General features: G+C 47.3%; 1 protein-coding gene across 1 annotated transcript; it reads right to left on the reverse strand.

The window, feature by feature from the left end:
- Positions 1-1,514: 1,514 nt before the first annotated feature.
- Positions 1,515-14,987, reverse strand: LOC101672493 (40S ribosomal protein S9-like). Its single transcript, XM_045078219.1, has 2 exons — positions 14,354-14,987; positions 1,515-1,534 (listed from the first exon to the last, which is right to left on the reverse strand). The coding sequence occupies exons 1-2, from the start codon at positions 14,985-14,987 to the stop codon at positions 1,515-1,517; spliced, it is 654 nt and encodes a 217-aa protein (XP_044934154.1).
- Positions 14,988-22,074: the final 7,087 nt, after the last annotated feature.

Raw genomic sequence — 22,074 nt, forward strand, 5'->3', positions numbered from 1 at the left:
GTGTTTCTTTTTTTACTGTAGTCTTGTTGTTTTGTTGTTACTTTTTACCTACGGCATACACTTTCCATTTTCTATAGCAACTACTCTTGTTAATAAATTTATTTAAATTTGATAAGTGAGTCAAAACAAAGGAAAAAACCATTAAGCAGATATGGCAAAACTTGTACAGGTGTTATTTGGATAGGAACTGGAGAAAATGCATCCTCAGTGCTCTCCAACCCTACAGACTGTGGTAGAGGGTCACTAGAGGTGATGGTTCACAGGACAGGAAGCAGGGAGCATAGAATTAATAATGGCACCACTAGACACCAAAGCCAGAACATCCCAATCTTAACCCAAGGGGTTAGATGAATAAATTTTCCTAGAGTACTTGGCCTAATTTAGAAATGATTATTTTATTTTTCATTCAAATGCCAATATTTCTATGTTCTTGGATTTATTTGGAGAGAGCAACTTATTCACATCAATTTCTAAATAAAGCAGAGAAGGATGGCAGACATAGGTGACAAGAACGAGTAGCTCATGATGTATCATGACATGGGGATAATATTTGTGTAATGTTTTTCTTCCTTATAAGCAATTTCATGTATTATGCATGTATCATCCGAGTCTCTCAGCAATTGTGTTAGTTACTGAGGAGATAAGTAGAAATGACTGATAATGGATAGATTATTTATTGTCCGTAACAGCAGAGACACCATGGGTCATGGTGCACAACACACTGTATTACTATCTCATTCCAGAAGCATCCATATGATGGTATCGCTATTACCATCATCATCACCTCTAATTTAGGGACGAGGAAATGATTTCATATAATTTGGTCAAGGTCAAGGTCAAGGTTGCCTGTCTAACCAATGAGGATCCTGGGTTTGAATCCAGGCAGTGTGGTGAAAGACATATGCATTGAGCAACTCTGCCAACCTGGGCGGCCATCAGGACTTTGATTAGTGTCCTATATTCTGTGGGCATCTACTGTGTTCCAGGACTGTACTAGGCATGAGGGCTAGAAAGATAACCAAGTGTCAGGCCCTGTCACGGGGACCTCAGAATCTGGTGGGGAGGCAGATAGACACAGACAGCTCACAGGGTGAAGGCAAGAACAACATCTAGCAAAGGCACGAAGGAGAGACTCATCACTCTGAGAAGGCTACACTGAGCGGGGATGGTTGGAGTTGACCTTACGCATGAAATTGCCTGGTGGGTGGAAGGGGGAAGAGGTGGTCCGTGGACACCATTCCCAGGCAGTAGAAGCCACAGGTGCAAATGGCTGTAAAGCAAGATGACCTGTTTGGAACCCTGTGATGGGGTCTGGCAGGAGCATGCCTGTGAGGGTCTGGGAAGAGTGGGAATTTAGGGGAGTGGGTACCAGAGGGGGTTGTGTTTACAACACTGGGGGAAAAAAAAACATTTCCCAAATCCATCCCTGACTGGGTAACAACTGGTAAGATCTTATATACATATAGAAAGCATAATGGAATGCACCAGCAAAATGCAGAGCAGCTCCCAGAGCCTCAAGCCTGCTGGTAGAAACCTGTGAGACAAGAAACAAAGTCACAGCCCTTAGGCTAAAGTGGAAATCAGGTCGGAAAAGAGCCTCCTCTTTGCATTGCTTCCTTAGAGAGACCTGCAACATTTGTCATTTTTCCATTCTCCTAATAAGATTGTTGCATTTCATTTTTACTTTCTCTGCACTCACTCTCCTTTGAAGAGAGTTGGTGCCAAACAACCCAGATGCAGCCATCCAATTATGCTGAATGTGGGGAGAAAATTACCATCAGAGCACCCTGCCAGCGAAGCCCCATGTTTACTCAATTCTATGGCCCTGCAATATTCATCTTTGGAAATCATATTCACATAAATTCCTCGTCATTTTGAATAGAGCGATGAGCAGGGTGCTTGGTATGCGGAGACGTGGAATTCCAGATTATTCTGGGTTGTCTGTGACGACAGTCGACAGCGCTCACTCAGCCCTGATGAACCCTGATGGAGCACCTACAGGGTACAACGCACTTCGGGAAGGCTGGGAGGAGGCGGAGTACGGAGATGAATTAGGCGTGCAGCCAGATCAAGGAGCCTAGGGACTGGTAGGGGAGAGAAAAGCTATAAATAATCACAGCACAGACAGACGGTGCTGGGGACCTTAAGTGAGGCAGAGAACACGGCTTTGCCTTTTAGAGGAGGGAGATTATTTCCAGCTCAGGGAATCATTGAAGTCTCTGTGAATGATGCCACCTAAATTGAGCTGCTCAGTCATTTACTCAGCAAATATAGCCTTGCTCTGGGGACATGGGTGCTGCCAGGTGCCAGAGACACCCAGGTAATGCAGAATAAGGCTGAAAAGGCTGCTCTCGCCCAGTTTATGTTTACTAAGTGGGAGGGTTTATGTTTACTAAGTAGGAGGAGTCAGACAGCAATGTAAGTGAACTGGTAATGAAGAGCAACACTGGGACAAAATAAGTATTACAAAGAAAGTCAAGCAGGTTGATACAATCAATCGTGCCTAGGGCAGGATGCCTACGGCAGATGGATCTACTTTAAACTGTGTAATCAGGACAGGCCTGAAGGTTAAGAGAGAGTCAGTCTTGCAAGGATTTGGAGGAACAGACTTTGAGACAGGGGGAATTGCACATGCAAAGGCCCTGAGGCAGGAATGAGTGTTGGGTGTGTGGTGAGCCAGCAGAGGAGGGAGAGTGGAAGGATCGGAGGTTGGAGAGGTGCATGGACTAGAGAAGGGATGTGGATATTTCTGCAAGTGTAGTAGGAAATTCTGTGAGGGTTTAGTCAGGAGAAGGGAGAGTTAGTCATGTGGAGGTGAGAGGTGCTCCTTATAGGCAGAGGACCAGCATGATGGTATTTGGGAACCTGCGAAAAGTCTCTTCTAGAGAACCATATTGGGAGCCATACGAGGCCCAGGTCAAGGAGATCCTTGAAAACCTGCAGTTTGGCCTTTGCCCCTGAGAACCACAACCATAAATGAATCTTTAGATTCTGGAGATCTCTGATGCAAACAGCCACCTGCAAGATATTCCATCTCTGTAAACAGGCCCTCTACAGAAATGCTCAGCATTCCCAGAGCCTTTAGTCCCCCCCTCCCCCAAACCAAAGAGACACAGTGGACTTAGACCAGCAGCCCAGAGACCATGCGACAGGGCGAGCCTCCCTGTCCTTGTGAACCCTGGGCATTCACTTTTTGCCTTCCTCACCTCTACTGCCCCCTCTCACACATTCACAAACACGTTAAAAAAAAAAATACAAATCTGTGATACAATGTTCTCGGAGCCCTAAATATTCCCACCCGTCCTGGGAAGAGTTAAGAATAGGTGCAGGGCAAATTCAAGATGAACACATCCTCTCCTCTTGCTTGGATGCTCTGTCAGCTTCAAAGGGGATCTTGGTTCTCTGCTGCTAATCATGCTGTTTTCCTTTAGTCTTCTGAAACAGAGGCTCTTTATTCTTCCCTTCCACACCCTGCCTTGTGGAGCCAAGGCTGTGTTCTCTTTGTGACAGAACGTCAGGTTGGCTTCTGATGCAGAAACCAAACTATTAATGGCTTAAAGAAGAGATGTGCTCCTCTCTCATGCAGGCTGTTTGAGGCTGATATGGCGCAGGGATGCAGGCTCTCTCATGGCTCTGTCAACCCTGGGTACTGCTTGTCCATGATGCATTTGGGCTTTTGGCCATATTCACACTCAGCCGTGGAATGGAGGAAGAAATGGAAGAAGGGCCATGACCCTCCCTGTAATGTCCTAACCTGGTGGCAGCACACATCACTTCCTGTACCTTTGGCCATTCTGCTTCCTATTGGCTGGAGCTCAGTCACATGGCCAGACCTGGCTGCTAGGAGGCTGGGAAATGTAGTCTTGCTGTGGAAGGAGGGTAGAAAGGTATTGGGGGATAGTTGGCCACTGTGCCAGGCTTGGTCAGTGCTGGATCCATAGTACCTAGGACAGACAGTGTCTGACACAATATTCAGTATTTGTTTATGGAATGAACAGCTAAATGCCTTATAGTAAATTGTTTTCTGTCCTTCCCACTGACCGTGAACAACTGGAAGGCAAGTATCTCTGTCACCCCAATGCCTAATCCAGTACTCAGTATATAGTAAGTACTCCGAAGGTGTATATTGAATAAATGAATAAATGAATGCACAAGATTCAGTATTTATTTTAAAGATTTTATTTATTTATTTATTTGAGAGAGAGAGGGACAGAACAGAGAGGAGAGAGGTCAGCGGGAGAAGCAGACTCCCTGCTGAGCAGGGAGCCCAACATGGGACTTGATCCCAGGATTCCAGGATCGTGACCTGAGCCGAAGGCAGTCGCTCAACCAACTGAGCCACCCAGGCGCCCCTATTCAGTATTTTTTTTTTAAAAGATGTTATTTATTTATTTGACAGAGAGAGAGAGAGAAAGAGAGAGCAGGAGCAGGGGAAGGGGCATAGGGAGAAGCCGGTTCTCTGCTGAGCAGGGAACCTGATGTGGGACTCTATCCCAGGACATTGGGATTGTGACCTGAGCTAAAGGCAGAGGCTTAACTGACTGAACCACCCAGGAACCCCAAGATTCAGTATTTTATTCCCTCTCCACATCTCCTTTTTTTTTTTTTAAGAATAGTATTTTTTTTAAAGATATATATTTTTAAAATTTATTTATTCATAAGCACAAGCAGGGAGAGGAGGAAAGGCAGACTCCCCACTGAGCAGGGAGACCCAGGCAGGGCTTGATCCCAGAACCCTGGGATTATGACCTGAGCCGAAGGCAGACACTTAACCTTTCACATCTCCTCTTGACCACTGTCCTACCAATGAACACGTCACTGACTTGTACCATGCCTGGCCCCTCATCTTTGTGACCTGCTTCTCTCTACTTCTGGCGTCAGCTCCATCAGCCTGGCAGGAGCCCCTTTCTGTGAAGAGTGATGGGCTGAGCATCAGCTTTACAAACACGAGTGAGGCATTGGCCTTGGTTTCAGTTCAGCTCTTGGGGGCTTGGGTGACCCCTCCATACCATTCTTAGGGATTTCTATATCCAGAGTGATGTGACGGGATCTCAGGCTGTGGGGTGGTTGTTTACCCTCTGTATCAGGCTGTATCACGGCTAAAGCGTGGACCTGGGATTTTGGCGCCCATAACATGTGGTGATTAAGGGCATAACTTTGGAGTTAGATAGATCCAAGGACAAACCCCAGCTCTGGGGATTAAAATATTCCAAAATTAATTGTGGTGATGGTTGCATAACTCTGTGAATATATTTAAAAAGCACTGAATTATACATTTAAGTAGATGAATTTTATGGTGTTTGAGTTATGTCTCAATAAAGCTGTTACCAAAAAGATCAGCTCTGCTTTTTTTGTGCTGTGACCTTGCTACACCCCTTGGCATTTTGGTTTTGGCCTCTCTAAAGGAGGGAGCTACTAATTACCTCATGGGCTTGCTATAAAGGGTACGGATGGCACATGTGACATTTTCAGCATGGTACCCGGCTCATGATAATAAAGTTCCTTTAATTAATGTAAGTCTTAAATTCTGGTACCGATTCTGTGGCTTGCTAGCTTTTGGGGTTTTTGGAAGTTTCCTCAGAGTCCCTGGGTCTCAATTTTCCCACCTGCAAAATGAGACACCGTTATGTTCCTCACCTGTGTGTTGCAGGATCGGTCTTTAGGCTCAGGTGATAAGACAGATGTGTAAACCCTTCCTAAACTGCGATACATAAAGAAGTGAAAGTGAGGCTGAGAGGCTTTGTACAGGCTCAGGAAGGCAGACGCTGCAGCAAGAGTGCCCAGGTAGCCTGCTTGCTGGCTGTGACCCCTTGGGCAAGTTCTTAAAAAGCTCTGTGTGCCTCAGTTTCCCTATCCAAAAAAATGGGGGCCAATACTGTTGCCTGTCTTGTAGGATTATTATGAGGATTCCATGGGTTACTCTGTGCATTAATTAGAACAGAGTAAGAACTAAATATTCACTATTGCTTTTTTAAAGATTTTTTTTTTTTATTTAGAGAGAGAGAGCATGAGCAGGGAGCAGAGGGAAAGGGAGAGAGAAAATCCCAAGCAGACTCCCTGCTGAACATGGAGTAGGATTAGGGGCTCAATCCCAGGATCCTGAGATCATGACCTGAGCCAAAGTCAAAGAGCTGGAAGCCCAACCACTGAGCCAACCAAGCTCCCCTGTTTGCTCTTATTATTATAAGACACATGAAAAGGCAACACTGCCCTAGCCACCAGTAGATGAAAGCGCTTGCTTGATTCACAGGACTGTGCCCTCCACAAACCAGGTAGGCTGCATCTCACTACCTTTCCCAGGGGCATAATTTCTCCAGTGGCTTCTGTCTTAGTGTGACTCAAGTTTTATCTCATGAGGCTTTAAATCCACTGTACCTCAGGGTTGTGCACGTGTGAACATGAACCCCAAGTAAGTGGACCCTCAGAGCTCAAAGAACCAGATGGGTGTCCCACAGCAATGTGGCCTGGGTAGGAGGGAATTGCAATTGGAAAATGTCTTTAGGGAAAGACACTGGACCCTGGATGTTGGATCCTCAAACCCTGACCACTGCGGTAGCCCTGAGCTCCCATGCTTTTGTTTCTGAAGTGCTGCGACAATGGTGAAAACTCGTCTGCATTCTAGATGGTTGTTCAGCTCCCCGGGGCTGAAAAATCGGCAGCCTCCTCCAGGGGGAAAGCAATATGGAATATCAGGCTTACCAGGGGTATTTCTCTCTCTCCAGCAGGGTGAACTCTCAGATCTGGGGTGCCTTGGGACTTCTTCTCTGCCAGTATACTTAGAGTGGTCTTGAGAGAACATTGGCATCATCTGTGAACTTTTTAGAAAAGCAAATTCATGAGCCCGGAACCTGACCTACTGAGTCCAGATCTCTGGTGATGAAAACAGAAAACAGACTTTACGTGTTCTCTTACGTATGTTCATTGGAGAGCCATTGTGTTATGCTCTCAAACAATGCTGTTTTGGTATTTTTATCCAGATTCCATAGCTGTTCTCTGAAGGAGCGTGGGTGTAACACAAGCTATTTTATCGTAGTTAGTGATGGATGCCTAAGGCACTTCTCAAGGGTCACCTCTGTTAGGTCTCATGAATCCAAGACAGTTTGGCTCCAGCAATGTTTTTTTACCTCCTCTTTACCTGAAAGAGTGCTTGGCACTTGAGGAAGTGCTCAGGGGACGTTGGATGGGTACATAAAACTCCATGGTTTGGTTTTCATTGTTCCCACATTACAGATGAGTAAATGGAGACTCAGATGATCACAGGCCTTGCCTAACAACCTCCAGATAGTCAGAGACCGCACTGGCATTTGTACCAAAGATTCTAATACCCACACTGTCCCCATGGTAATGCAGGGGCCCTGGGCATGTGAAGGGGCAGGGCACTAAGGGAGGGCTCAGTAGTGCAGAAGGTTGGAGCAAGAAGAACATTGAACAGGACGACTTGGCCGATCTGGGGATTGGCCTAACACGGGCACTGGCCCTGAGTCAGGATGGTGTGTTGGAGACACCATCGCAGGCATGAGTCCCCCCGGGTTTGAGTGGGTGTGTGGCGTCAGTCTGAGCCCCACCAAGAGAAGAGATGATCCATTCCAGGCTTTCTTTGTGAGGTTTTGTCCTCTGGTGCTTAAGGGTTTGGCTCCCATGGCAGGGATAATGGAAAATTCCTCTTGTATCCAAAGGACAAGCAGGTACCTGCAGGAGAGGAGGGATCTGCAGCCGACCAGACGAAAGCTGCCTGGGTGTAGCAGGGTGACACTGGGGTTGGACTAGTTCCATAGGGCGTCAGGAGGGCTGCCTGGCCCCATTTCCTTTCCCCAGAATGGCCCAGAGGCCTCTGGGATGGGAAATCCTTTTGGTTTCTGTGGATCTAGGGAACTGCGTCATTGGAGTGTGGGCTCCCTGGGGAGGGGAGGAGTCTTTTCCTGAAGGAAGGCTTTTCAATACTCTCTTGCTTTGTCCCTTGTCTCCATGGAGACCTATCTCCATGGAGGTCCAAACAAGAAGTCACTTCCTTGGGGAAGGGGGGGTGTTGTCCCATGGCAGAGAGCCTCCTCCCCTCAGAGTCTCAGCTCTGAGCTATAGCACCTCCACAAGGTGCCATGTCACTGGTTTGCCCCCTGAGTGAGGGCGGTCACTAGGAGAATGAGCTGTAACCTTGCTGAGCCCTGAGCAGGTCAACAGGACGGTCTAAGAACAAGACTCAGAATATCTGGTTTGGAAGAAGCTTCAGAGACCATCTGGGATGCAGGGGTGACATGACTTACCCAAGGCCACACAGTAAGCTCTGTAGAATGGAACCCAAATCCCATCTGATGTTGCTCCTTCCTGCTACAGAATGAGCCTTTTCCAAGGTCACACAGCAGCTAAGTAGCCAGGCTGGCACCTAAAACTTAGGACATCTGACAGTAGATCCCAGACCCCAACCTCCTTTCTTTGCCTTCACGTTTCTGGGTCTGCTATTCCCTGTTGTGCCCCCGCTCACAGCCCTCCCGTCTGAGCCTGGGGTGGCTCCTGATCTATGTGCCAACAAGGATCTGTCGGCCTCTGATGCTTTACATGCACATCGGGTGCTGTCTTGTTGAACATGACAGCGAGGAAGAAGCTTTAGGCCTTTCCCGAAAAAGCTGTCTGGATTGATAAAATAATTCTTTTCTGATTGCCAAAATAATATCACTGTTCTTTTCAGAACACCGAGAAACTATGAATAAATAAAAAGAAAGCAGGAAAAATAAACTCATGTTTCTTGGCTGTTTCTCTTGGAAATTGTTCATGTCCTTGTCCATTTATCCATTGACAACTTTAATGATTGCATTTCAGTTTATTCAAGGACAGTGTCCTTTACATTCATAATTGGGGTAAAACTCCCCCCCCTCCTCATTTGTTGTTTGCGGTTACATTTTGAAACATGTTTTTGGAGGTTGGAAGAGGCTGTCTCGATTTTAAGGGACTGGTCCTTTGCCCTGCAGAAACCGTCTCCTGGTGCTGGGACTGGCCAGCTGGCAGGGCGCACAGACAGGCCTTGACCGTGGCCGCAGATATGCTTGCCCATGGCAGTTCTGCCCTCAAAGTCCCCAGCACGCTAGTCAGAGATGCCAATGCCATTTATTTTCCTTTCCTGTGAAGAACAGGGCTCTGCTCTGGGGGCTGAGAGCCAGAACTGATGAACCAGGGTGGCTCATCCCCGGTCCTCTGTGCTTGTTGGGTCACCCCGATAGCATCTCTCTCCAGACACACGGCCCCTTTCAGGTTCCATTGGCTGAAGAGCTGAAGTCATCATTGTGAGTACAGTTTGTGTGGCCGGAGGACCAGTGGCCTGCTCGTCCTGCTTGCACTGCTATTTCCAGAAGTGGTTTTCATGGCCAGCTGAGGAGGTAGGCAGAACAAATGAGTATTTGCTGAGTTTGCAGATGAGAAATGAGAGGCTCAGGAGGAACACGGGCAGGGGCGAGACTAGACTCTTAGTTCTGGTGAACTTTGAGATGAGGACAAGATCCTGGGGGCCAGGGGAGCCACCGTCGGGAGGCGGGTGTGTCAGAGAGCTCAAGGGATGGAGTGAGAGGAGGAAGCATCTCTGAGGGTACCCAGGTTGGAGCCACAGACCCTGCCTGCCTGCCTTATTTTCTGGGTTGGTTCTGCTCTCCCCCAGTTTCCTAGAGCCACCCTTCGCCAATCCCAGCAGTGGAAGCAATGGACACACACAGGGCAGCGTGGGGGAGTGGGAACACACACATCCACAGACACGTGTGCTTAACCATGGAACCCCAGGAAGCAGTCTTCTTTAAAGTTAGGATCATGACATGCCCACGATGTTTATCACTACTAGACAATGGCGCAAGGCACGGCTGATGGGATTAGAAAGAAGGAAGGAGGAAACAACAATGAGATGTACTTATAGATATGACTTTATACTCACAACATCCAGGTTATTCAATTAAAAAACATTGCTAACAGGGTGACTGGGTGACTCAGTTGCTTAAGCATCTGATTTCTTGTTTTCAGCTCAGGTCATGATCTGGGTCGTGAGATCAAACCTGGAGTCAGGTTCTGTACTCAATGCAGAGCTGGCTTGAGATTCTCTCTCTCTTCCCCCTCTGCCCCAACGCCCGCTCATGTGCTCTCTCTCTTAAAAATAAAAAGTAATTTAAAAAGAAAAAATTGCAAACGACAGATTGCAGTTAGTTGTTTGGGTAACAAAGTACTTTTCAATGTAATAAACAGAAAAATATAATGAAAAAAAGTCCATTTATGATAGCAGCAAACAGATCCCATGTAACATACTTACCAAATTATGTATACAATGTATATGAATAAGATTTGAGGATGTTACTAAGAAATACAAACAATGAATAAATGAAAAAATATATTCATGAGAGAGGAAGACCCGTACTACGCATATGCCAACTATCTCTAAATTAATATCTAAATTACATTTGTAACATAATTTCAATTAAAAATAAGGATTTTTCTGGAATTAAACATGCTGAAATGCTACGGGAAAAGAAACAGATAAGAATAGTCAAATTCTGAGAAATAAAAGGTGGTCTAGGTCTGAAAGATATTAGCTATATTATAAGGCTAAAATAAACTAAACAGTTTGGTAATGATGCGTGAGTAGCTAGACCAATGAAACAGTGTGAAACAGCTGGAAAAATACTCAAATATACATAGAAATTTAGTTTGTGATTAAGAGAACATTTCAAATCAGTGCTGGAAAAGGAGATTATTTAATAAGTGCTGTTATGTTTAGACAAATGGTAGCTATCTAAAACAAAGTTTAGATCCCTTCTTAGATTCTTCTACCAAAATAAATTCCAGATGGAGCAAAGATCTACATTTTAAAAAAACCCACCATAAAAGTATTAAAAGAAGCCATGGGAGATTTTACTTAAATAATATCCAAATGGGGAAGGACTTTGTCTTTTTTAAACATGACACAAAAATCCAGACTCCATATAAGAAAAGAAGGTAGATACACATGATATAAAATTAAAAATTTCTGCCTTGCAAAAATTATTATAAAGATGAAAGATAAGCAACAGACATGGCTGGGGAAAAAGTGTTTCCCACATGTGAGATGCGGACAAAGGGCTAATTTCCTCAATACCTATATAAACTCCTCCAGATGAATATGGGAGAATACTAGCAACCCAAAAGAAGAGAGAACGGTATGCCTAGAGAGTTCTCAGTTCATAGAAATATGAGTAACAGTGGCCTTTAAACACGTGAAGTGGGGGCACCTGGGTGGCTCAGTGGGTTAAGCCTCTGCCTTCGGCTCAGGTCATGATCTCAGGGTCCTGGGATCGAGCCCTGCATCGGACTCTCTGCTCAGCGGGGAGCCTGCTTCCCCCTCTCTCTCTGCCTGCCTCTCTGCCTATTTGTGATCTCTGTCAAATAAATAAATACAATCTTTAAAAAAAAAAAAAAAAGAAAGAAAAGAAAAGAAAAGAGAGAAAGGCCGAGAGCAGAGTTGGGCTCAAGTTATACTCTATGTGCTGGTGGGTAAGTTGTTTAACGTCTCTGGGCTCTTTTCCTTTATCTGTAACAGTCACGGTCTATCTGAATCCCTAGGCTATGGCCTCTTAGATATTCCAAGCACCAAGCTGGAAATCTGGGGATACAGTGAGGGGAATGACAAGGAGCCGTGTCAGGTGTCAGGGATGCTCTCTCCACCTTCAATGTGCCGGTGAATCCCCTGGGAATCGTGCTGGAATGCATGTTGTGATTAACAGGTCTTGGGCTGTGGCCTGAGATTCTGCTCCCAGGGAATCTCCTGGACCTCAGGTCACACCTGGAGTATGAAGGGGTTAGGTCTCACAGTGTGGACATGGTGGTGCTGTGATTAGGCTGGGGTGCATTCATTCCTCCATTTTTTTATCATTTGATAAATTCCTGTGTGCTTTTTCTGTTGCCTACTTACTTACACACAGTGGAATTGTCTGCTATGTGTCAGGCATGGTTCTAGAGGCTATACAAATATGGACTTATTTATTCCTCACTGCAATCCCATAGGGCAGTACCGTGACCCTCCTCACTCTGCAGACAGGGAAACTGAGGCACAGAGAGGTGAAGTAACTTGTCCAACACCCCGCATCTGGTTGGTAGCTTAGTGAAGGGCCTCATTGCCAGGCAGGCTGCAGTGCCTGAGCACTTTCTACAGCAGGACATGGAGTGTGTGTGTGTGGGGGGGGTGGGCGGTGCGGGAAGGCACGGGACCCCAGCCCAGAGAGGAGGCACTTGTAGAGCCGGGAGGGGCTGTGAGGTGATGAGCCTGGGATCTTCTTCCCCTCTTGGACCCCAGCTCATGGAGCAGCCTAGCCCGACCCGCTCCTCCCCCTACTTGAGTGGGGTTGGGCAACAGAGCAGGAGTGCCAAGAAAACAGGAGTGCCAAGAAAACAGGAGTTCCCACAAGCCCCGTGGACACCTGGAAGTAGGGAGCCTGAGCCGTCTTGCAGGTTCCAGGGAATCCCAGGAACAAGAAGTCACGGTGGTACAGTGAGGGGCCGGGGGTTAAGTTGAAGTTGAGTCTCCTCAAGGCAGGAACCATGCGGTGGCGAGGCCTCGCACTCGCGGAGATGACCGTGGGCAGTCGTAGGTCCAGAACCGGAGCTCTGGGGGAATGATCGAGTTCTGGTATCTACTGGGGAGAAGTGAGCATCAAGATGGCATCCAAGGCCGCAGGAGCGGCAGAGCCTACCAGGGAGAGTCCAGAGATTAGGGATGGCAGCCCCAGGGGCATCGCCATTTGAGAAACAGGCAGCTGAAGAAGGTTCACAAAGATTTGAAAACGATGGTCAGGAGGTGCCTGGGTGGCTCCGTGGGTTAAAGCCTCTGCCTTTGGCTCAGGTCATGATCTCAGGGTCCTGGGATCGAGCCCAGCATTGGGCTCTCTGCTCAGCGGGGAGCCTGCTTCCTCCTCCCTCTCTCTGCCTGCCTCTCTGCCTGCTTGTGATCTCTGCCTGTTAAATAAATAAATAAAATCTTAAAAACAAAACAAAACAAAAAACAGTGGTCCGAAGGATGGTACGAGAACGGGGAGCGAGTGTGACATTCTTTTGGAATGACTGCAAACAGAAGCCCTGAAAACGTCCTCGTCAGGTGTGGACAGTTTATTTCCCGAGGTTCACTGGAGGAAGGATGAGTTGAACAATAGAGCAGTTTTCAGCGGGCTCTGCCCTTGTTTTACATTCTTCCGTAGATGACACAGTTTCCCATATGTTGTTTTGGCAGGGATCTCTGCATAAACATGTATACACACAAATATACATATATTTGCTGGCCCATATGTTTAGATCGATTCGGCTAATATTTATTGAGTCTTGATTATGTGCAAAGCACAGCACGTCCCGGGGGTTGCCAGAATGTGAATGCCATGTGCTAAAGACTGAGATCCAACAGGGAACCCAAAGTGATGGTCCCTAAGCAGGTGTGTCCCCTTAATGTAGGACTTCAGGGAAGCCTTTAATCAAACTGTGCATCAGACTTGGTTGATTGATCTCCTGGACCAAATCCTGGAGCAGAGAAATCCACCTTCCCTGAAAACCTCCTGCCAAGTGAGAAATCGCCTCTTGTCTTGTATAAGCCACTGTTATTTGGCTTCTGTGAGAGTGTTAGCCTCCTAATGCGTGCTTCCAGACATATGGCCCCGAAATCACTGCAGAGAAAGGGAAGCAGCCTGGGAAGGGTGTCCCTCCTTAGGTGGCATGGGATAGGCTCTCAGTTTTATAAATCTCTTAACAAAATTTGCTTAAACCCAAGCTTGTGTTCTGCATGGGACCCTCTCCCTACCTTTGTACCTGCTCTTCTTCCTGGCCTGATCATGGGACGGGTGGTTCCAGACACAGTCCACACATGCAAGAGGCAAAATAGAAGGCAGCACTGCCTGTGAAGGTCGAAGGTCAAAGGTCAAAGTGGTTCAGGCCCTGGAGTCCCGACCTGGGGCATAGGGCTGAGGGGAGAGAGGGAGGAGCTGAAGCTGTAGGTCAAGATGCTTTTTGACTGAGTGAGAAATAAAGGACAATCATGTGGAGAGGGGGAGGAATGATTCGCTTGGAGACTGATTTTAGCAGGTAACAATAAAAGGGCGTCCTCGTTTAAGTTTTATTTTGCTTTTACAAGACTGGAAGGAAGTTGACAAGTTGGGGAAAATAAGGGTCACTCAAATGCTGTCCTTTTGCTGTTGGGTGGGACCAGGGATATGATGATAGCTCATCCCTAGGGGACCCACGTGGCCTGGTAACATTCTGCCCCAAATAGCTTTTATTTGGGAGCAGATTAAATGTGCTTTATTTATTTATTTATTTATTTATTTATTTCCCAAAGCATTGGTTCTTTTATTATGTGACTGGGAAACTAGACAATCCATGGGTCCCGGGGGTAGGGGGTAGGGCGGATGGGAAGGATAGGCTCGATCCTCCTCTTTGTCATCGCGGGCGCCAGCCCCACCCTGGCCCTTCTTGGCATTCTTCCTCTTCACACGCCCTGGGCGGCCACCCGCATTCGGAGAGCGCGTGGAGAAGTCAATGTGCTTCTGGGAATCCGGGCGGACGATGAAGGACCGGATGCTCACCACTTGCTTTCGGACCCTGATGTGGCGTTGGCGGATCAGCACCCGGGCGTGGTGGATGGACTTGGCCAAGCCCAGCTTGAAGACCTGGGTCTGCAGACGCCTCTCCAAGGAATCCTCAATCTTCAGACCCAGGATATAATCCAGCTTCATCTTGCCCTCGTCCAGCGCTCCAATGCGCACCAGTCGCGGAAGCAAGGCATTGCCCTCAAACAGGCGCCGCGGGTCCTTCTCGTCCAGCATCAGCAGCTCCCGCGCGGCCTTGCGGATCTTGGCCAAGGTGAAGACCCTCCACACCTCACGTTTGTTCCGGAGCCCATATTCGCCGATCAGCTTCAGCTCTTGGTCGAGCCGCGACTTCTCGAAGGGCCTCCTCCGAGGGGTCACGTTGGTCTTGCGACAAACCCAGCTCCGGGCCATCGGCATGTTGGCTGGGAGCGCGAGTCGTAACGTCCGCGCTCTGGGAAAGCGCTTATTTTTTAATGTTAACAATGATGGGGGAAGTTCTAATAGACCCAAAAGAAGACAGAATGGTCTCCTGAAAGCAGCATGACCTCAGGCTAATCCTGTCTTAGTCCCACTGCCATCTATTTCCCCTCCCTCATTTTAAAGCAAATGCCAGGCATCTTATTACATGATCCATAAATATGGCATTTTAATATGTATCTCTTAAATATAAAACACATAACCACAAGGCCATTATCACATTAAAAAACGATTTCCTTAATATCCTTAATTATACAGGCAGTGCTTGAATTCTTAATTATTTAGTAAATGTGTTTTTATTTTATTTTTTAAAAAGATTTTATTTATTTATTTGAGAGTGGGAGCACCAGCAGGCAGAGGGGCAGAGGGAGAGGGAGAAGTAGACTCCCTGCTGAGCAGGAAGCCTGATGTGGGACTCTATCCCAGGACCCTGAGATCATGAGCTGAGCTGAAGGCAGATGCTTAACTGAGTGAGCCACTCAGGTGGCCCCAATAAATGTGTGTGTGTGTGTGTGTGTGTGTGTGTGTTTTAAAGATTTTATTTATTTATTTGACAGAGAGAGATCACGAGTAGGCAAAGAGGCGAGCAGAGAGGGGGAAGCAGGTTCCCTGCTGAGCAGAGAGCCCGATGTGGGGCTCGATCCCAGGACCCTGAGATCATGACCTGAGCCAAAGGCAGAGGCTTAACCCACTGAGCCACCCAGGCGCCCCAACAAAAGTGTTTTTATTTATAATTTTTCTGTTTGAGTCCGATCTAGATAAGACCCACACACTGTGATTGGTCAGTATGTCATTTAAGTATTCTTTACTATATAGATTCCCCTCTGCTTTTCTCTTTTTAAACCTGTGTAATTCATTTGTAAAAGAAACCAGCTTTCGTTTGGGTCCTGCAGAATTTCTCCTGTCTGGACTTGACTGGTTGTATGCTCATGGTACATTTTATTCGCTCCATATTTCCTGTAAATTGGTAGTTTTCATCTAGAGCTGCATTGTCCCATGTAGTAGCCCCTGGCCAAGAACAGATTAAATTACATAAAATTTCAGCAGCTCGCTAGCCACATGAGGCTCTGCTGCCGAGTCACACAGTACAGATTAGAGAACACGTCCATAATGGTGAAAACTGCTACTGGACATTTAATGGTTGAGAAGCTTAACCAAACTTAAATTTAATATTTTTTTGGAAGACTGTTTCGGAGGTGGTGTCATGAATGTTCAGCAGAGGTTCATAGTACCTGGTTGTATCGTTGTCTCTCTTACAGTCTTAGCAGCCTCTGATGCTAGTACCATTCATTCGTCAGGAGAAATATGTGTCTTTGAGGTTAGTGATGCCAACATCAGCCCCTCGGGTGTTCCCTCTCCCCGTCTCTCCAGTTCTACAAATCTGGCGTCTCCGACTGCTCCTTGGGACTCTCTTCTCCCTCTGGCTTGTCTTGTTGGTTTTATACCCTAACTACTTCTGAAATTAGGCCTCCTGTTTCCATTTTTGGAGCTAGCACACTGTTCCAAGTCACCTTCATCTCTGAGAAACCAAAATGACTGCTGCTGGGTCTCCCAGCGTCACATCGGCCTGAACCTAGAACTCTGCTCAAAGGACGGCAACATTGCCCTGCTCCCGGATCCAGGCTCCCCGTGCGACCCACCGAGACCTGGCCTCGGCGGGGTCTCCTCTCTACACACTTCCTGCTTACCAGTCCCTCCAGAGATTAAACCCTGGAACCTGGTTACGTCAGGCAAGGCTAACACTTCAGCTGTTGAATCCTGGAGAGGCCACTGGGAGTCTGGAGGAGGAGACAGGTCACTGGGGAGTGCTCATGGGGCTGAGGCAGTGGCTACATTTACCAAAGGGTACAAATGTATTTCAGTATTTTAATGACTGGCTGAACTCTAACACTGTACTTGGTGAGTTTTTGCCCGTGTAGCCCATACCGCTTATTCTGCCACACTGACTTTCATCTAGTTGCTGAAACTTTCTAAGCTCCCTCTAGTCAAGGAATATTCTCCCCCCCCACCACCCCAACTCCTACTCATCCTTCAGGTTCCCATTGAAGGTTCCCCTCCTCAGGGAGGGCCTTCCTGACCCCTTCTGGGCTATGAGTTTCTTCTTTCATCCTCCAAAGAAAGTGTGTTTCCTCCTAGCCTTGTTTCTGATTTCACACGTGTTTTTGGCTTTGCTCAACACTCTGTTTCTACCTCGTGATGGTACACAGTAAGTGTGCACCATTATTTTTGTTGAAGGAGTAAAATGAGAATTGAATGAATAGATTGAACTTTTAATATTCGATGTTATTTGTTTTGCTGGGTATTTTCTTTCCTCGTTTTGTACCACTTGTTATCATTAATTTACAAATAATCGTTTATCTTTGCAGACAAACTGTGTCTCTGTCTAATTTGTTACCTGGAGGATCTGGTTCATTCCCACTCCACAGAGACCATTTTGCTCATTTGTAGTTCCTCAGACACCTGGTGCTCCATGACACCTGGGGCCGGCCATGAAGGAGGGTACAAGTGTTACCTGTGTGGACAAGAATCACACCAATGCAGTAAACAGTGGTGCAGACAAAGGCACAGTGTGCTGAGACCAGTGGAGTAAAATTAAGGAGCGGGCCACAGGGTTTCGTGTATGGAGTCCTGCTCTAGTTTCTGGGGCATGGAAGTGAAAAAAGATTGATTCCTTACCTCCAGGCTCTTTTTTCCCGTGGGGAAGGACACACTCTAATGAGATACATAAATGAGCAACAACATAGAGCAGGTCAAGTTTTGAGAAGAGAATGGAGTGATTTGTAGAAACCAGGGGAATCTACTGTAAGGAAAGTTCAGGGAAGTCTTCCTGGAGGAGGTGACATTTGAGCAGTGCCATGAAGGATGAGAAGGAGAATGCAGGCAGAGGAAATAGCCAGAGCTGAGAAGGAGCCAGCTGGTGACCCGGGGAAGAGGACCTCAGCCTCAGTTTTGCCATCTGTAAAATGGGAACAAGGGCACCTGCCAGCTGCTGAGGCTGTAGTTATCTTTGTCAATATTATGATGGCCATTTAGTTCAGGACTAGCTTTAACAGAGCTGATGCTTTCACCCAGTCGAGGCAACAGATTCATCCATTACATGTTCTGACTTCCCCTGGAGAATACGATTTACTCCTTCGAAGTGGTTATGACACTAGACCCTCACACACACATCCATACATGGGTGCCCACATACACAACACCCACAGGGATTTTGTCCTGTGACTGTAGGCCTCCAGCTCCCAGACTGCACCTTAGAGAGAGCGCAGATTTTGTCATTTCAGGCTTCAGGCTTCCAGCTCATTCCCCCTCCTTCCTTCCCAAGTCTGTGGGAGGAGCCGGCTGTCAACAGCACAGAAGGAGGTGGGGGCGAGGCTGGGCAGTGGGGCGGGGCGGGGGGGGGGGCGGGAACCAAGCCACCTGATCAGCATACAGATGCACCGTAGTCTCCTCCAAAGCTCATTTGCATCATTCCGCAGGGAGACCACAGCACCCTTTGCAGCAGGGGCTGGGGACTTAAAGGCAGCACGGAAGCCAAGCCACCAAAGCTGGGGTGCAGGGAAGGCATCGTGTCACCTGTGGGTTGGGAAGAAACAGGTGAATCCTGGGGGGAAGAGAAGCAGTAGGGAAGAGAAAGGCCCAAAGGAAAAGGAAAGTCCAAAAAAAAAAAAAAAAGAGGAGAACCACAGAGATGATTCCACCTCTTTTTAATCATGGGCTCTCTCCCAGGCTTGGCATCTAGACGAGTTTCCTGCTTCATGGGACTGTGGGGACTCTGCCCACAGCTGGTCTTTAGCCTGCTTTATCTCAGTTCATAGCAAGACCATTCTCTGAGCCTCTCCAGCCACAGCCGGGCTGTCATCCCTCACTTTTTTTTTTTTTTAAGATTTTATTTATTTATTTGAGAGAGAGTGGCAAAGCACGAGAGGGAGGAGGGTCAGAGGGAGAAGCAGACTCCCCGCTGAGCGGACAGCCTGATGCAGGACTGGATCCTGGGGGTCCAGGAGCATGGCCGGAGCAGAAGGCAGACGCCTCACTGACTGAGCCACCCAGGCGCTCCTCACCCTTGACTTCTTTCCTCGTCTCCCATTCCACATTCATTCTGTCCATCAGGGAAGCCCGTTGGTTAGACTTTCCAAATATACCCAGAACGTGACCAGACCACCTCACCCCACTCCCACTGCATCACTTCTCTCCTGGGTCAGCGAAAGGATCTCCTTCCAGGTGCCCTCTCTCTACCGGTGCCCTGTACAGTCTGGTCTCAAGGCACCGCCAGAGTGACGCTGTTAAAGGTGTAGCAGGTGGGGCTGAATCCTCCCGTGGAGCTATGGAAGCCTAAGCCTCAGGACCCCTCCCTTGCAAAGCCATTTGCAGAGTTCTGGGAGGGGCGCTAGCAGCATCTTCATATAGTCACACAACTTTGTAAAATCTGCAAAAGTAAGAGTTTTAAGCTGCAGTTAGCTAAGACCCCTGTCCCTCTCCATCCCGATTTCTCTCCTTGCCTCTCCCTTCTGATGGGTAGCGGTAGAGTACCTGGGAGATTTGGGGGAATCTGGTAGAGTCAGGCTTTCATGAGTTGGGCATGCATTTTTATTTGATGGGGTGTATTTAATGTGATTCATAGTAACTTTCGTATATCGTAAATGTATTACTGGCTACTCCAATGTTGGAATGGTTTTCAAGAAGTCTTCTGCCACCCATGTTCCCAAACTGAGGTTGTATGGTGACATGAGCATGTTTTATGTGCCCCACCCAGAAGTGTGTGTGTATTGGGTGGTGTGTTAATTTCCTATTGCTACGTATCAAACGATCACAGTATCATGGCTTAAAACAGAAATGTACCCTCTCACAATTCTGGAGGTCAGAAGTCCGAAATCAATACCCCTGGGCCAAATCCAAAGCTCTAGGAGAGGAAACCATTCTTTGTCCCTTCCAGCTTCTGGTGGCTGTTGGTGTTCTTTGGCTCATGGTTACATAATTCTATTCTTTGCCTCCATGGTCACATTGCCTCCTCCTGTTCTGGGTGTGTTTAATCTCCCCTTGCCTCTTTCTTGTGAGGATGCTGGCCATGGCATTCACAGCTCACCCAGATAATCCAGGAAAATCTTCTCATCTCAGGATCCTTAACTTAATCACAATGTGGTCCGATGAGATACAAAAAGACCACTGTTGGACTTCCTGGCAAAGACTATGTGTTTTCCCCCTTGAAAACAGTAAAGAGTGAAAATTCATGATCAAGAACTTGTTTAGCCAGGACACCTAGGTGACTCAGTTGGTTAAGCATCTACCTTCCACTCAGGTAATGATTCTAAAGTCCTGGGATCAAGTCCCGCATCAGGCTCCTTGCTCAGCAGGGAGTCTGCTTCTCCCTTTGCCTGCTGTTCCCCCTGCTTGTGTGCTCTCTCTCCTTCCCTCCCTCTCTCTGTCTGACAAACAAATAAATAAAATCTTAAAAAAAAAAAAGAACTAGTTTAGCCATGTAGGGCTCCTGCAAGAGGGAGCCAACTGAAGATTAAAGCCAACACAGAGGAAGGAAGGACCTGGAGAAGCAGAGAGAAATGGAGCCAGGGTTCTCATGACATGTTATGAGCTCTTGGACCACACATAGCCTGAAGCCCATCTCACCCACATCTGGTCTTTTCAGTTATGAGAGCCAGTAATTTCCTCTTTATTTTAAGATTGAGCTAGATGTTTTGTCACTCACATCAAAGGGTTCCCACTGATATTCACTTTAACCTCAATTCCTTACCTTAAAAAGGAAGCCAAATATTCTACAGAATTATGGTTAAAATTTAAATTAGATATCATATATAACATACGTGTTGGTTCCTGGTACCTGGAAATTCTCCTGTTGAATGATGACTGTTAATATTTAACAATTTATCATGGTAAGAACAAATGGAACTTATACCAAGCTGGTACGTTTGGGTTATAATTATTAAAATCTAAACCTTCCTAGAATCCAACACCTGTCTTCAATACTAGAGCTTTACAGTAAGAACGCCTTAAAGTGCAGGCCTGGCTTGGGTGTGACTACCTCCTCGAATGTCGAGCTCACTACCCATAAGGTTACCCTTTTCTTTCTGCTCTGGAACTGAGCTGAAACCTGTCTCTACAGCTCCATCCAGTGCCCCTGGCTCTGCTTGTTGTTGATGTTGGTTTTTGGGGGGGGGGGGAGTGTTTGGAAGGGAGGGGCAGAAGGAGTCTACTGCTCTGTTCTACACTATTCCTGATTCTTCAGTAGATTCACCTTTGGAAATCTTGTGTGTTTTCAGTCTCTGCTGTGGTACTGCCTTGTCTCCTCAGGGCTTGAGGACCCCCCGGCTTCGGTAGGTGCCATGGGCGGTGTGGGAGGCACATAGGCAAATATCTACAGGGAAAGTCACTTGTGCACACACTTGCATGTGCATGCTTGTGCGCCCTCCCCTGAGGGATTTGGGTCTTCCCTGCCTGCGTTAGGGTCCAGGGACAGTCGACTGGCTTTCACACACAGTGCACATGTGGCTGATGTGCAATACAATTTCCAGGCATTGGAATTGTGTCTGGAGGTGCTTTTCTCATTGTCTGTTTTGGCAGCTTCGAATGAGATCCCCAGGGCCAAACTTGCCTGAGCAGACCCTCCGACAGCTAACTCCACTCGTGTGTGCACTGGGTGCCAGGGTCCTAGAATTCCCTACTACGTCCTGGGATCCATGTCTGAGGCTTATGGCTTCCATGTGTCTATTTATTGGGGCTCTTGTGCAGTGTGGGGTGGACTATGCCTTCCCCAAGTACCACACGGAGTAGGAGAGAGCAACCGCGTAGGATTGTGTAGAGGGGTACAGGAGAGGAGAAACCACTGGGGCAGAATCTGGCAGAGACAAGAGCAGAGTTGGTGTGGTCTTTGTGGCTGCTCCTTTATCTAATCACATAGTCAGTAATTGGTAAGTGTCTCAGGTGGTTGCAGGTGGGGCCTGCTCTGATCAGGAGTTCATGTTTCCTCTTGGCAGGGTAAGTCCAACACCTATTAATCAATCACCTTCCATGTTCC

This window comes from Mustela putorius, unplaced genomic scaffold (assembly GCF_011764305.1).
Source record: "Mustela putorius furo isolate JIRA1106 unplaced genomic scaffold, ASM1176430v1.1 tig00000228_pilon_pilon_pilon, whole genome shotgun sequence".
Taxonomy (NCBI): Eukaryota; Metazoa; Chordata; class Mammalia; order Carnivora; family Mustelidae; genus Mustela; species Mustela putorius.

Excerpts from the sequence above, each read along its gene's own strand:
- LOC101672493 (XM_045078219.1), bottom strand. The coding sequence starts at position 14,987 with ATGCCGATGGCCCGGAGCTGGGTTTGTCGCAAGACCAACGTGACCCCT. Across the intron at positions 1,535-14,353 it reads ACCCCCGGGACCCATGGATT|GTTTCTACCAGCAGGCTTGA; the intron begins GTCTAGTTTCCC and ends CTTGTCTCACAG.